Source organism: Larimichthys crocea, chromosome VII (assembly GCF_000972845.2).
Source record: "Larimichthys crocea isolate SSNF chromosome VII, L_crocea_2.0, whole genome shotgun sequence".
NCBI classification, from domain to species: Eukaryota; Metazoa; Chordata; class Actinopteri; family Sciaenidae; genus Larimichthys; species Larimichthys crocea.
This window is the reverse complement of record NC_040017.1, coordinates 27,429,084-27,442,951: the sequence shown is the minus strand read 5'-3', so window position 1 is coordinate 27,442,951 and position 13,868 is coordinate 27,429,084. Positions and strand designations below refer to the sequence as shown.

Below are 13,868 nucleotides of genomic sequence, written 5' to 3'. Positions count from 1 at the left end.
TTTTTCTACACAAATTCTTATTCCCTTAACAATTGATTATGTTTCATGGATGTTGTGCATGTTTTTTTTTTAAATTTACTTAAATTAATCAAATAAATGTAATGGAGTACAAAGTACAATCTTTCTCTCTGGATCGTGGAGTAGAAGTATAAAGTATAAAATGAGTAGTGGCAGTAGCAGTTGTAGTCGGGTACAGTACTCGAGTACTTGAGGTAACATTGATGAAGCACTTCCAGCAGGAGTTGTTATCTCATCAGCAGATATCAGGTCACAGTGAAAACAAAAGGAAGCACAGTGATGACTTCTTTATCTTTGATCATCTTATCTTAAAGTGCAGCAGGCCGTCTTCAACACATTAACACTCACACAGATCAGTGAAAGAGTAATCTTTGCCCTCACAGTCAGTTAATCATTCAGCTCTGACGATGTGAAAGCCAAGGATTTAAAAGCTTTGCGACAGAGGAGTCCTCCATCACTGCTGTGGAAACATGAACCCCAAACAGTCCGAGGATGTTTCCAGAGACACGAGCTACACAAACCAGAGCGGTGGACTCATGGAGAGGATCAGGACGTTCAACACCAAAGACGTCTTCACCTGGTGAGTGGACAGAGGGTTAATGTACACCAAAACTTTGCATGATATTTAATTAGATTTCAGTAAAATTACTGGTTTAAAAGTCTGTTTAAACAGTAACTAAGTACATTTACTCAAGTACTGTACTTAAGCACAATTTACAAGATACTTTTTTGATTACTTACTCGATACTTGTTACTTTGCAGGTAATAATTCAGATGTATCAAAGACTGAGATTAATAATGTAAAATATAATGACTCCTCCAGGAGTATTCATAAAGAAATGTAGTTTTTACTGCATGTTGGGTCAGACAGAAGCTTACAGGCCTCCTTCTCTCTCTCAGGCAGGTAGCCAAGACACTGGCCATGGGTCAGGGTCTGGCTGCCCTCGTCTGTGGGACGGCCATCTCCTCCCAGTACCTGGCCACAAGCTTCCACGTGAACACACCCATGCTGCAGAGCTTCTTTAACTACGCTCTGCTGTTTGTCACCTACGGCCCCATACTGCTCTGCAGGACAGGTAACACCACCACCTCTCTCTGAACACCTGAGATATAGCATTTAGCATATAACTATCTTAAATGTTCCTGTTTTACTTTTAGTATTTTGTAAGTTATATGCTAGAAATGTGGCAGCTCATGGTCTGCCCACAGACAGCAGCAGTGATTCTGATACTGAAGTTCAGGGGTGTTCCCCTTTAAAACGTAGGGGATGGAAATATTTTACAGATTCTCAAGAGAAGATGGTGGAAGTACCTTCTGCTGGGACTGGTGGACGTGGAGGCCAACTACAGTGTGGTTAAAGCATACCAGTACACCACCATCACCAGTATACAGGTGGGTGTGTTTGTCTTTCTTTTTCAACAAGAAATTATGAGGTATCATCAGTTTAAGTTTTGAATGAAATGTGTGTTTTTATTCATATTGGTGTCTTCCTGTCTGTAGCTTCTGGACTGCTTTGTGGTCCCGGTTCTGATGCTTCTGTCCTGGTGGATTTTGAAGACACGCTACAGGCTGGTCCACTTTGTGGCCGTCTGCATCTGTCTCCTTGGGGTGGGAGCGATGGTGGGAGCCGACCTGCTCGCTGGACGAGACCAAGGCTCCAGTAAGTAATAATTCTGTGATCTAATAATTCAGTCATCTTTACTGCAGCTTAAACTTAAAGAGGAACGGTACACATCAAATTGTGTACAGCTCAGGTTGTATTGTGGGAAATGTAGGCACTAGGCTTTGACAAGGAAGAAGAAAGATATAGGCCTCTCAGTGTCATTTCACCATTGTTGAATCACAGTAAAAACTCGTTTCTTCTCTCTGCAGCCTCAAACATCTTGTTAGGTGACGGTTTGGTGCTGCTCAGCGCCTCGCTGTATGCAGTGTCCAATGTGTGTCAGGAGTACACAGTGAAGAACCTGAGCAAGGTGGAGTTTCTGGGCATGGTCGGCTTGTTCGGCACCATCATCAGCACCATACAGATGTAAGTGTGTGTCGGTGTGATCAGTGTGAGGACTCATTAAACATCATCTGTTGTCATCTGGTGTAATCTGGCGTCATTGTTTCCTCTCGCACAGGGTGGTCCTGGAGCGAAATGAAGTTGCTGCCATCCAGTGGAGCTGGCAAGTTGGTCAGTAATCATCGTTGTTGTGTAGAGACAGAGATAAAATACCTGAAGTCTTCTTTGTAGTCTCTTTTTCTTCTGACTAAAGTGAATAGCTGAACATGAAGGGGCAATAAGTAACCTGAAGCTGAAAAGCACCAATACATTCGCACACATCAATCAATCAGTATTTATACTGAAAGACCACAAACCAAATCCACTCAACCATTATGTTGTCTGTCAAGTTGTTATTGTCAGTGTTGTCTCAAAATAATACAGAATATCGACTTATTAGTCTCCTAAAAGCAATCTCACGACACCTTTAGGAGTATGTCTTGTATACAAAGATCAATGAACAACAAAAGCACCAAAAATTCAGCTCTCATTTATTACAAGCTGTGCTTGGTTACCTTGTTAAGAGCTTGTTTTCTTTTCAGACTGAAACAAGACTAACCACTCCTAAAACCACAATGCTTTCTATTTCTGCAGTGTGTCAGATTTAAGAATCTAAATGTGGAATATATTTTCACGAGTGCGTATTCACCTGAAAATAAGAGTTGCTAGAAAGAGGAGGTTAAGGCGAGGGGTGTTTAGTTGGTTGCCACTACATCCTTCACCTTTAATACAGAGGTGCTTCGAGTGAAGCTGGTTAAGAGAAAAAGAAAAAGCATGTTTATTTAATGCTGAGTGTTTCTTTAACGTTTGAACTGTAACTATGAACTAACAGTCAGCCGTCTCTCCTCTCAGGCCTCCTGTTCTCTGCCTTCGCGTTGTGTCTGTACACTCTGTACAACTGCATGTCCATCGTGGTGAAGCTGAGCAGCGCCACCTCCGTCAACCTCTCCCTGCTCACCGCTGACCTCTTCAGCCTCTTCTGTGGGATCTTCCTCTTCCAGTACAATGTGAGCACACACACGACACACACACATTTCTGATGGTGACTGGATCGATGGTTTTGGTCTTCACTCGGCAGTTGTTGACAATAAGTAACTAAAAAGTATCAGCAGACTTCAAGTGACTGTGACTCCTTCCTGTGTCACAGTGACCTGCTGAATGTTAACGAGGCTCTGCGGTGTTAATGAGCAATAATGAGGGTTAAAGTGTAATTTCAGTGGCATGTGTTTGAGCACAGCTGCATGCATATACACAGTTTATAAACTTGTGAGTCCGAAGTCTTTTAAATGACCTTTAAACGACTTAAACAGGTTATTTCATCATGAGCTGGATCTGAAAATTACACAATGCAATCACTCACTCAGGTTTGACCTCTGCTGCCTTCACGTGAACCTCTACCTGAAGCAGCCAGTAAAACTTTATCAATTTACTTCAAGTCTGCTGCTTCGTGTGTCTGCTCCACTTCATTTGCAGATTAAAGATCTCACTCTGACGTGATTTAAGAGTGTGTTTCTTAACTTTTTACATCATGTACCACCTCAGAAAACCTTCTCACAGGAGGCAGTGAGGAAACTAGCTTGTTTCTGCTGCCCCCAAGTGGCCCAAAAGGTTTAAGGTTAAAGATATGAAATATAAAAAGGTCTGAACTTCTCAGAGTTTACAGGAAGTAGTCCTGTCTTTACTCACCTTTCATATAATTTGTTCATATGATTAAATGTAACCTGTCCTCTCTGCCCCGCCTCAGTTCTCTGGACTCTACCTGGTCTCACTTGTGGTCATCATCATCGGCTTCATCACCTTCAACGCTGTGCCAACACCCACTGACAACACAGACTCCACCTTCACCTCCTCCTCCTCCATCTGTGAGGAGGGTTACTATGTCAATCCTTTGGCCATTCAGGATGACATCAACAAACAAGAAGTGACCGCGAGGATCGCCACCGAGGAGGAGGAGGATGTTGTGTCTGTTGGACGCAGCACTAAAATGTGAAACCTGTCGATATGTTTTTTATATTTTTAAACACTTTTATTTATTTTAGCATAAAAAAATGCAGAATAAAGAAATTAATGAGAAAAAGGAAATAAAATAAAACCAGAACACGCCTCATCCGCCATGCTGTGGTATAGAAGTATAAATAAACTCCATGCTTGCATCTGATGTTTGTGTTATTTCATTTCTTACAGACAAATTAAAAGAAAGGTTATTTTTATTTTGCATTTCAGGAATAAACTTCACATTCAAGATTAAAATTAAACTTTTGAGGATAAATCAAACTACAGGCGTTAGAGCATGTGGCTGCCTCGACGAGATGCTTTGTGTCGATGAAGTGTTTCATCAGACTGTGCTGAAAGTTTGCACAGAAAGAGAGGAACGATGTTTAACTTGATTTGATGGAGCAGAGTTGACTTTATTCTGAGGCCTGACACTGTAATATTAAAAAATGTAACTTTATTCTTATAACGTAGAATAAAAAGATTTTGTTTCTTTAGTTTATTTCCTTATTTTTTATATGAGCTGTAGTTCTCAAAATCCAGAAAACAAATTATAACATTTATATAAATATAGATATGTTATAGAAATATAAAAACAACAACGCTCTGTTTTCCATTCGATCACTGATCATATGTTGCTGATTGATTTGACTTTGATCAGTAAAACATTTATTTGTTATTTGAGAATTATTTCTCGTGCAGATGATAAAAAACGATCAAACCTCGTGATCCTCCTGAACATAATGCATTACAGTCAGCAGACAGTAACTCTTCAGTGCAAATATATCAAATGTAACACTCTTGACCTATGACGCTGAGTGTTTTCTGATCCGAACTGATCTGTGCAGGTAGAAAAGGTTATGGAAAGGTTATGGAAAAGTTAGGGAAAGGTTCAGGTCTGATTTACAGTTTTTTCAATTGCTAAAACACTGAAACCCACTGTTTCCTGAACTCATTTAGCTAATTATCCAGTCTGTCACATTGTAAAACACAATGTGCAGATCTCACTTACACTTTTCAGCAAACATCTAAACTCATTCTTTAAAACACATTCTGCACTCTAATGCATCCATACTGGTAAACACAAGTGGCAAACATTCAATACAAACAGAGCAGACATGTCATTGATTAAACACAACCACTCAAAATAGATTTCACTTGTTTCAAATGATGTGGCACAACCAATGTAAGCCAGTTCAGAGAGCAAACAGGTTGTTGATGGTGGGAATGAGAAAGTCTGAGAATGGCTAGAAGAAAGTATGAGAGAGGACGAGTGTGTATGTGAGGTGGGGACAAGGAGGAAGAGGAAGATAAAGAGTGGAAATATCTGCTGAAATTCAAGCAACAATCATAGAGCATGTTCTTGTCCATGGACTGACAACGAGGGAAGCAGGACTTCCAGTTTGAGATGATTCTCTGTGTCCACCATAGTAAGGACACTGCATGGCCCTGAACATTGTGCTTTCCATTTGTTTACAGTACTGACTGCTCAATAGATTTTGACTGGTTACAGGTTCATATCAACAGAGAACAAGAATTACAGTGTCACAGAGACAAAGGGCAGATTTGTTAGATGCAGAGTACAGTACTGTTAAAATACAAGGAGGAAGAAGAAGAAGAAGAAGAAGTGTTTGGTTTTGAGCACAGGTAAAACTGTCAAAGTTTGATTTTTGATGAGGTTTTGTGTTGAATGTTTTAAGAAAATGGAGCAAGGTTTCAGAAACTGAGTTTTAGCAATTGAAAAAACTGTAAACGGAAAGTAACAGTGAATGTTGGAGACGGGACGTGAACAGCAGCCTCCAGAGTTTTAGAGTCAGTGGACCAAGTTCATTCTTGGTCGGAGTCAAAATCACTGTAAGAGACTGGAAATATTACATTACGTCATAAATCCAAAAAGTGTCTTCTTCTCCTCTGGTGATAAAATTCCTCTTCAAGTCTCCTCAGTCGTCTCCTCCTGATCTCCTCTGGGCTCGCCTCCTCCTCCTCCTCTGTGGGGTGGAAACCAGAAGGAGGTTGTGCTGTTCGTCTCCGCCTCGTCGGTCCTGAAAAATGAAAGATGACTAAATTTGTGCCACATTTATGCAACTTTGATTGACTTAACCTGATGATGTTTGTTTGTCTGACCTCGGTCATTCAGGCTGTTCCTGATCGCCAGTTCAATCTGCTCCTCCTCCGTCATTCTGTCCAGGTCGGTTTTGATGTAATCAGATGAGTCATCTGCTGCACAATCTTCTGCCATACGATCTTCAGCCGTACAATCTTCTGCCATACGATCTACAGCCGTACAATCTTCTGCCGTACAATCCTCTGCTGTACGATCTTCAGCTGTACGATCTTCAGCTGTACGATCTTCAGCTGTACGATCTTCAGCTGTACAATCTTCTGCTGTACGATCTTCAGCATTCTGTGGACTCTCTGGACCAGTCCCACTGTGACCTAGACAGACACACACACACACACACACTCAGCTGACTTCTTGTTGTGTGTCCTCCATTTGATCTTGTTGAACATTTCTGCCTGTGGTCAGTCGATTCCTCCGTTATAAACTTTGCTTGTGTATGTTTTTACCTGAGAAGTTGAAGTATGTACTCGGCCGTGGATCATTCATATCTGAAGACACAGACTCTGGAGGACGAAAAACAGACTTCTGTTAACATACATTAACTTGAAGACACAGTTTGCATTAATATTCAGATATCTACACATCTGATCTGTTTTTAGTTTTCAGCTTTTTAAAAGACTTCAAGTGACGTTATAACAAATGAATTAACTGCAAACACAGGACAAGTCAACACCAGCTTCCTGTGGTCCAACCTCAGTCTAATGCAAGTCAGAAAGAAGCAATCAAACAGTGAGATTTATGGCCGATATATGACACCACAGATTATTTAACAAAGGAGCATACAGAGGCGCACAGACCTGCACACGTCTCCATGATGATCCTCAGTGGACCCAAAGTGTACAACAGACCCACCAGGATGCCCGACAGGTGACCGATCAAAGAAGTCCTGAAGAAGACAGACCACATTAAAAAATACTTCATGTGTGAACAGATGACTGAATGTTTTATGGATCTGCAACGTCTCCTGTAAACTCTGAAGAGCTTCAGCGTTATTTAGATCTTTAATAATAACAGATCTTTTAGATCTTTAATTTGTCTATTAGCCTGTTTTCTTGTTCTGTGTCTGTCTGTGCTGGCTGGGCGTGGCTCACCTTTTCTTTGACCACTCCTCCGGTGAGCCTCACCTGCTCTGCTCTCACACCTGCATCTCATCATCTCATCAAGCTCCTGCAGTATTTAACTCCAGTTCACACTCCCAGTCTGTCTTTGTAGCTTCCGTAGTAACTATTCTCGTACCAGCTCTGAAGAAACTATCTTTGAAGATTCTTTGTTGTACATTTTTTTGGACTCCTGCTTCTTTTTTACTGTTCGTCTGTTTTTGTCTCCAGCCCTGCCACATGTACCTGCCCTGCCACACTCACCAGCCCTGCCACACGTACCTGCCCTGCCACACTCACCTGCCCTGCCACACTTATCCACACTCACAGCCCTGCCACACCTTACCTGCCCTGCCACACCACAGCCCTGCTATCCACACTCACCAGCCCTGCCACACTTACCTCCCTGCCCCTCACCAGCTGCATCCCAGCACGCCAACTTACCTTGCCCCTGCCACACTCACCAGCCCTGACTATCCACACTCACCTGCCCTGCATCCACACTCACCAGCCTGCTATCCACACTCACCAGCTGGCTATCCACACTCACTTGCCCTGCCCACATCACCAGCTCTGCCACACTCCTCATGTGCCCTGCCACACTCACAGCTCTGGCCACACTCCTCACCAGCTCTGCCACACTTACTGCCTGCTATCCACACTCACTTGCCCGCCACACTCAGGCCTACCCTCGTCTGCTCTCGTGCCTGTCGTCCTAATCACTGGTACAGGTTGTTTTGGGGGTCACGGGCTGAACCGTTTGGGGCTGACGCTTTTATCCAAAGGTTCATATCTATCAGCACCAAAGACACTTCCACATGCAGACTCGGAGTACCGGAGATCAAAACATAGAGAGCTGGTGATTTTCAAAATAAAAACCATGAAAACAGACAAAAGCGAAACTAATGAACTACGTAGCAAATCTACACATGTAGAAACATTATATAATCACTGTAGAAACAATATATACAACTAGTAGAACACATATATATATATACATGTAGAAACATATCTACACATGTAGAACATATATACATGTAGAAAATTCTACACATCTAGAAACAATATACATGTAGAAACATATATATATGTATATATATATACACACATGTAGAAACAATATATTATATATATCTATATATAATATATATTAATTATATCACATGTAGAAACATTTATACATGTAGAAACATATTTACACATGTAGAAGAACACAATCTACACATAAAACCATATTAACATGTGAAACATATCTACACATGTAGAGAACATTTTTACACATGTAGAAACATATTTCACTCACATGTAGAAACATGTTTACCAACGTGTAGAAACATATTTACACATGTAGAAACATTCTAAACATGTAGAACATATATATACATGTAGAAAATTTTCACAATGTAGAAAACATGTTTACACATGTAGAAACATACTAATATTAGAAACATATATACATGTAGAAACATATATATACTGTAGAACATGTTTACACAGTAGAAACATATATATACATGTAGAAACAGTTTACCACATTATGTATAGAAACATGTTTACATATAGAACATATTTACACATGTAGAAACATACTAAACATGTAGAAAAACATATATATATATATATATACATGTAGAAACATTTACACATGTAGAAACCTATTTACACATGTAGAAACATGTTTACACATGTAGAAACATGTTTACACATGTAGAAACCTATAGTAAAAACATTTCAGAAACATGTTACACATAGTAGAAACATATATCACACATGTAGAAAACTATATATACAGTAGAAACATGTTTACACATGTAGAAAACTATCATATACATGTAGAAACATTTACACATGTAGAAACATATATAACAGTAGAAACATATCTATACATGTAGAAACATGTTTACACATGTAGAAACATATATATACATATGTAAGAAACATGTTTACACATGTAGAGAAACATATATATACATGTAAACAGTTTACCAGTAGAAACATTTTACACATGTTGACACATGTTACATGTAGCAACATATATATACATGTAGAAACATGTTTACAGTAGAAACATATTTACACATGTAGAAAAATATCTAAACATGTAGAAACATATTATACATGTAGAAACATATATAACATGTAGAAACATGTTTACACATGTAGAAACATATTTACACATGTAGAAAAATATATATACATGTCAAACTGTCTTACCATGTAGAAACATAATATACATGTAGAAACATGTTTACACATGTAGAAACATATATATACATGTAGAAATGTTTACACATGTAGAAACATATCTAGAAGAACATAAACCAGGGAAATGACCAAATCTGAGCCGTAGTAATATAAACTCGGGATAAACTCTCCCGGTGGAGCTTGAAGTCGGTGCAGGACGAAAACAGACGTGACAGGACTGAACTTCAGAGAGCGCACCGGGTTCGGATCCCGGCCTGCGCGGGTCATTATGCTGTCATTGTCACGAGCGTGTGACAACCTGTCAATAAAAAGCAGCACACACACTTTTCTCTTCCGATCCGCTGACCTCACAGTGACGTCTGCCAACTGTGGAAGACGGAAATCAGAGAGCTCGAATCCTCGATCACACTGAAACCTGTGAAACCTTCAAACAGTGTCACTGCGTGTGGGAGTTGTACCTGAGAACCCGCAGCAACTCTCTGACAGCCGGGGCGTCGAGGAGCTCCCACAGTGGACCGGGCTCCTGGGTGAGTTCAGCCAGCCACGCCTGCAGAGACAGCCCGACAGCAGGCAGAGGAACCAGGCTCCACCCAGACGCTCCAGCCTCCTACCTTTCCAGGAAGGACGTCAAGTGGAGGTGCCGAGCATCCACGTGGTGGAGGAGGGGGGGCAGGAAAAGTCCACACCTGTTCAAGTTCTGCACAAGCTTCTTTATCAAACTTTGAGATTTTTTTTAGTCACTCCTGGTGTGATTACTTCATCCGACGAGCAGCAGGAAACATGGAGCAGGGTGACGGCTCGGGGTTACCCGAGCAGAACCACAAACCAAACCGGAACCTCAGAGGTCCATGAACGAGGACTGAAGTCAGGTCTCTGTCCATCACACTGCGACAGTCAAATGACATTAAAATACATAAACACATAATAATAAATAAATAAATAAAAAAATAAATAAATAATATAAATAATGACGTGTGAACTGCAGAGATCAGAAACACAATAATAATAATAATAATAATATAATAAAATAATAAAATAATATTAATAATAATTTTCCTTAAGGTGACTTTTATTTACTTATTTACTCACATTTGATTAAAAAATTGAATTGCTCTTTTATTTTGGAGGTGTTTACCGGAAATACCGATTAACTATGTTTCATTGACGCTGACTTGACTTTAAATGTTTCAGTTCCTCGTGTGGCCACCAGGGGCAGCAACACTCCGACTCCATTAGAACCAATACAAACAGAAATCATAACTATATTAAATAAATGAAATGTTAACGACATTTAGTGTAACTACTTTATTGTTTCTGTTGATCAGCGCATCAAATACTTTAAGTCGCAAAAGAAACTATAACATTTAAATGAATTATTAATGTTTAAAATATAAAAAACAACGTCGTCGTCTGTGATATGTTGTCGATCGATTTGACTTTGATCAGTAAAACATTAGACACAGCCGATATCCATTAACCTTTTTTTATTGTTCTTTATTTTGATATAAAAAATGTTTAAAACCTCGTGATCCTCCTGAACAACATAACATCCATTACAGTCAGCAGCAGTGCAAATATGTAACGTAAACAGAAACACAACAAACCAGTTCACACTCTTGAACACTGACACACGCTGAGTGTTTTCTGATCTGATCTGTGCAGGTAGAAAAGGTTAGGGAAAGGTTATGGAAAGATTAGGGAAGATTAGGAAAGGTAGGGAGATTAGGAAGATTAGGGAAAGTTATGGAAAGATTGGAAAGGTTAGGGAAATGGTTAGGGAAAGGTAGGGAAAGTTGTGGTTTGGTTTAAAAGGAAAGTAACAGTGAATGTTGAAACGGGACGTGAGCAGCAGCCTCCAGAGTTTTGGGTGTATTTCATTTCATCCCTGTGTCATGAAGTCTGACAGAGGTCGAGATCCATTTAGTGTTTTCTATTTTGATTGTTCGATTAAACAAAGCCGATCCAGGCGAGCTCCTCGAGTCTTTATGTTACGCTCATTAAGATATTCACTCAGTGATGAATCTTTGTACCCCAGCAGAGAAGAAGATAACGCAGCTACAAGATCTGAGCAAGAAATCGACAGAAGCGCGCAGAGTCTTCAGTGAGCCAGAAAACAAAATCACTGGAAGAGACTGAAAAGATTACATGACTTCATAACTACATGAATTGTCTTCTTCTCCTCTGGTTGTAAAATTCCTCTTCCAGTCTCCTCAGTCGTCTCCCTCCTGAGCTCCTCAGGTTCTCTCCTCTCTGTGGGGTGGGAAAACCAGAGAGGTTGTGCTGTCGTCTCCGCCTCGTCGGTCCTGAAAAATGAAAGATGAATAAATTGTGCCACATTTATGCAACTTTATTGACTTAACCCTGATGATGTTTGTTTGTCTGACCTCGGTCATTCAGGCTGTTCCTGATCGCCAGTTCAATCTGCTCCTCCTCCGTCATTCTGTCCAGTCGGTTTGATCTTCAGCCGTGCGATCTTCAGCCGTGCGATCTTCCGCCGTGGCGATCTTCAGCATGCTGCGGACGCTCTCGTCTAGTCCCACTGTAACCTACACACACACACACACACCCACACACACACACACACACACACAATTACCCATGTGGACAGTCAAATGAAATGCAGGAACATGTAGACGTCTTGACAGTAAACTTTGATGAATGAGAAGTAACATGTAATTCACTGAAGAACTTAAAACAGACACCACACACACACACACAACACACACACACACACACACTCAGCTGACTTCTTGTTGTGTGTCCTCCATTTGATCTTGTTGAACATTTCTGCCTGTGGTCAGTCGATTCCTCCGTGGATTTAAGTTATAAACTTGCTTTGTATGTTTTTACCTGAGAAGTTGAAGTATGTACTCGGCGCGATCATTCATATCTGAAGACACAGACTCTGGAGGAGGAAAAACAGACTTCTGTTAACATACATTAACCTGAAGTCAGAGTCAAGTCAGAAAGAAGCAATCAAACAGTGAGATTCATGGCCGATATATGACACCACAGATTATTAACAAAAGGAGCCTACAGAGAGCGCCCAGCCTGCACACGTCTCCATGATGATCCTCAGTGGACCCAAAGTGTACAACAGACCCACCAGGATGCCCGACAGGTGACCGATCAAGAAGTCCTGAAAGACAGACCCCATTAAAAAATACTTCATGTGTGAACAGATGACTGATGTTTTATGGATCTCGCACCATCTCCTGTAAACTCTGAAGGCTTCAGCGTTATTTAGATCTCTTAAATAAGCTTCAGTATCTCACCTGGGAGCGACTACATAGTCAGGACTAAACTCCACCCAGCTTGCGAAGCGGTTGGACACTCGAATAGTACCCCACACGTAGGTCACCCGCCTGGTTTGTAATGGTTATTGATGACCTTCAGGCAAACCGGACGCCTAGAACAGAGAAGAGGATCCAAACAAATGAGACGGCTGAAGCGAAGAAACACGAAACAGTGTCAGTGTGTCTGTGGTTTGTACCTGAGAAGCCCACAGCACACTCGCTGCTGTGAGCCGAGGGGCGTCGATGAGGTCCCACAGTGGATCGGGCTCCTGGATGAGTTTAGTCAGCCACGCCTGCAGCAGCCAGATAGGACCCGCCCGGTGAGCAGGAAGAAGGACCGACAGCAGATAGAGGAACCAGGCTCCACCCAGACGGCGCTCCAGCCTGTTACCTTTCCACAGGAAGGACGCCATGTTAGTAGTAGAGGTGCAATCATCCACGTGGTGGAGGGGGGACAGGAAAGAGGCGACGCCACTCATCTTTAAGACTGTAAACATCAGTGGAGGCTTCACACAGGCCTGAGGATGGAGTGGATAATTATCCACATACATACATGCTCAGATACTTTGACTCCACTGTCACAGTCTGCCCTTCCAGAGTCACTCCTGATGGGATTACCTTCATCAGGGGAGCAGCAGGAGAAACATGAACAGTAACGTTTGAAATCCAAGCCCCGCAGGGTGACGGCTGGGATGTTACCCAGACCCTGCTGGAACTGAACAACGCAGCACGCAGCGAGCAGCGAAACTGGAGACCTCTCTGCATCCTGAAAAACCCTGAGGAGAGACAGAACAGACAGAGAGACAGACAGAGAGACAGACAGACAGACAGACAGACAGAGATGTCTGAAGGTTCACTCATTACTTTGCTGCAGCTTTTTTCTGTATCTCGTTTGTTTGTTTTACTGGAGGTTAACATGTGCAGGACTGTTGTGGCTCGGGCAGAGACGAAACGCAAACATCATTGTGCAGTTCATAATTAGGCTCTTTCCTGTTATGCAGCTACGCTTAATTATATGAATAATTAAAGGGAGACTAACCCAACATGAAGCACAGGATGTGAAGTTTGTGTAATGTATTTAGAACGTCATAAAA

General features: G+C 41.4%; 2 protein-coding genes across 2 annotated transcripts; one reads left to right on the top strand and one right to left on the bottom strand.

Annotated features, from left to right (window-relative positions):
• Position 1: 1 nt before the first annotated feature.
• On the top strand, positions 2-4,220 carry LOC113746030 (solute carrier family 35 member F2-like). The gene is made up of 8 exons (XM_027280249.1): positions 2-598; positions 919-1,094; positions 1,283-1,410; positions 1,519-1,678; positions 1,891-2,047; positions 2,142-2,194; positions 2,915-3,069; positions 3,807-4,220. Exons 1-8 carry the CDS (start codon positions 489-491, stop codon positions 4,050-4,052), a joined length of 1,185 nt encoding a protein of 394 aa, XP_027136050.1. The 5' UTR covers positions 2-488; the 3' UTR covers positions 4,053-4,220.
• Positions 4,221-4,661: 441 nt separating this feature from the next.
• LOC113746084 (rhomboid-related protein 4-like) lies at positions 4,662-13,187 on the bottom strand. The gene is made up of 6 exons (XM_027280391.1): positions 12,985-13,187; positions 12,754-12,763; positions 12,530-12,617; positions 6,623-6,679; positions 6,179-6,490; positions 4,662-6,096 (listed from the first exon to the last, which is right to left on the bottom strand). The coding sequence occupies exons 1-6, from the start codon at positions 13,185-13,187 to the stop codon at positions 5,936-5,938; spliced, it is 831 nt and encodes a 276-aa protein (XP_027136192.1). The 3' UTR covers positions 4,662-5,935.
• Positions 13,188-13,868: the final 681 nt, after the last annotated feature.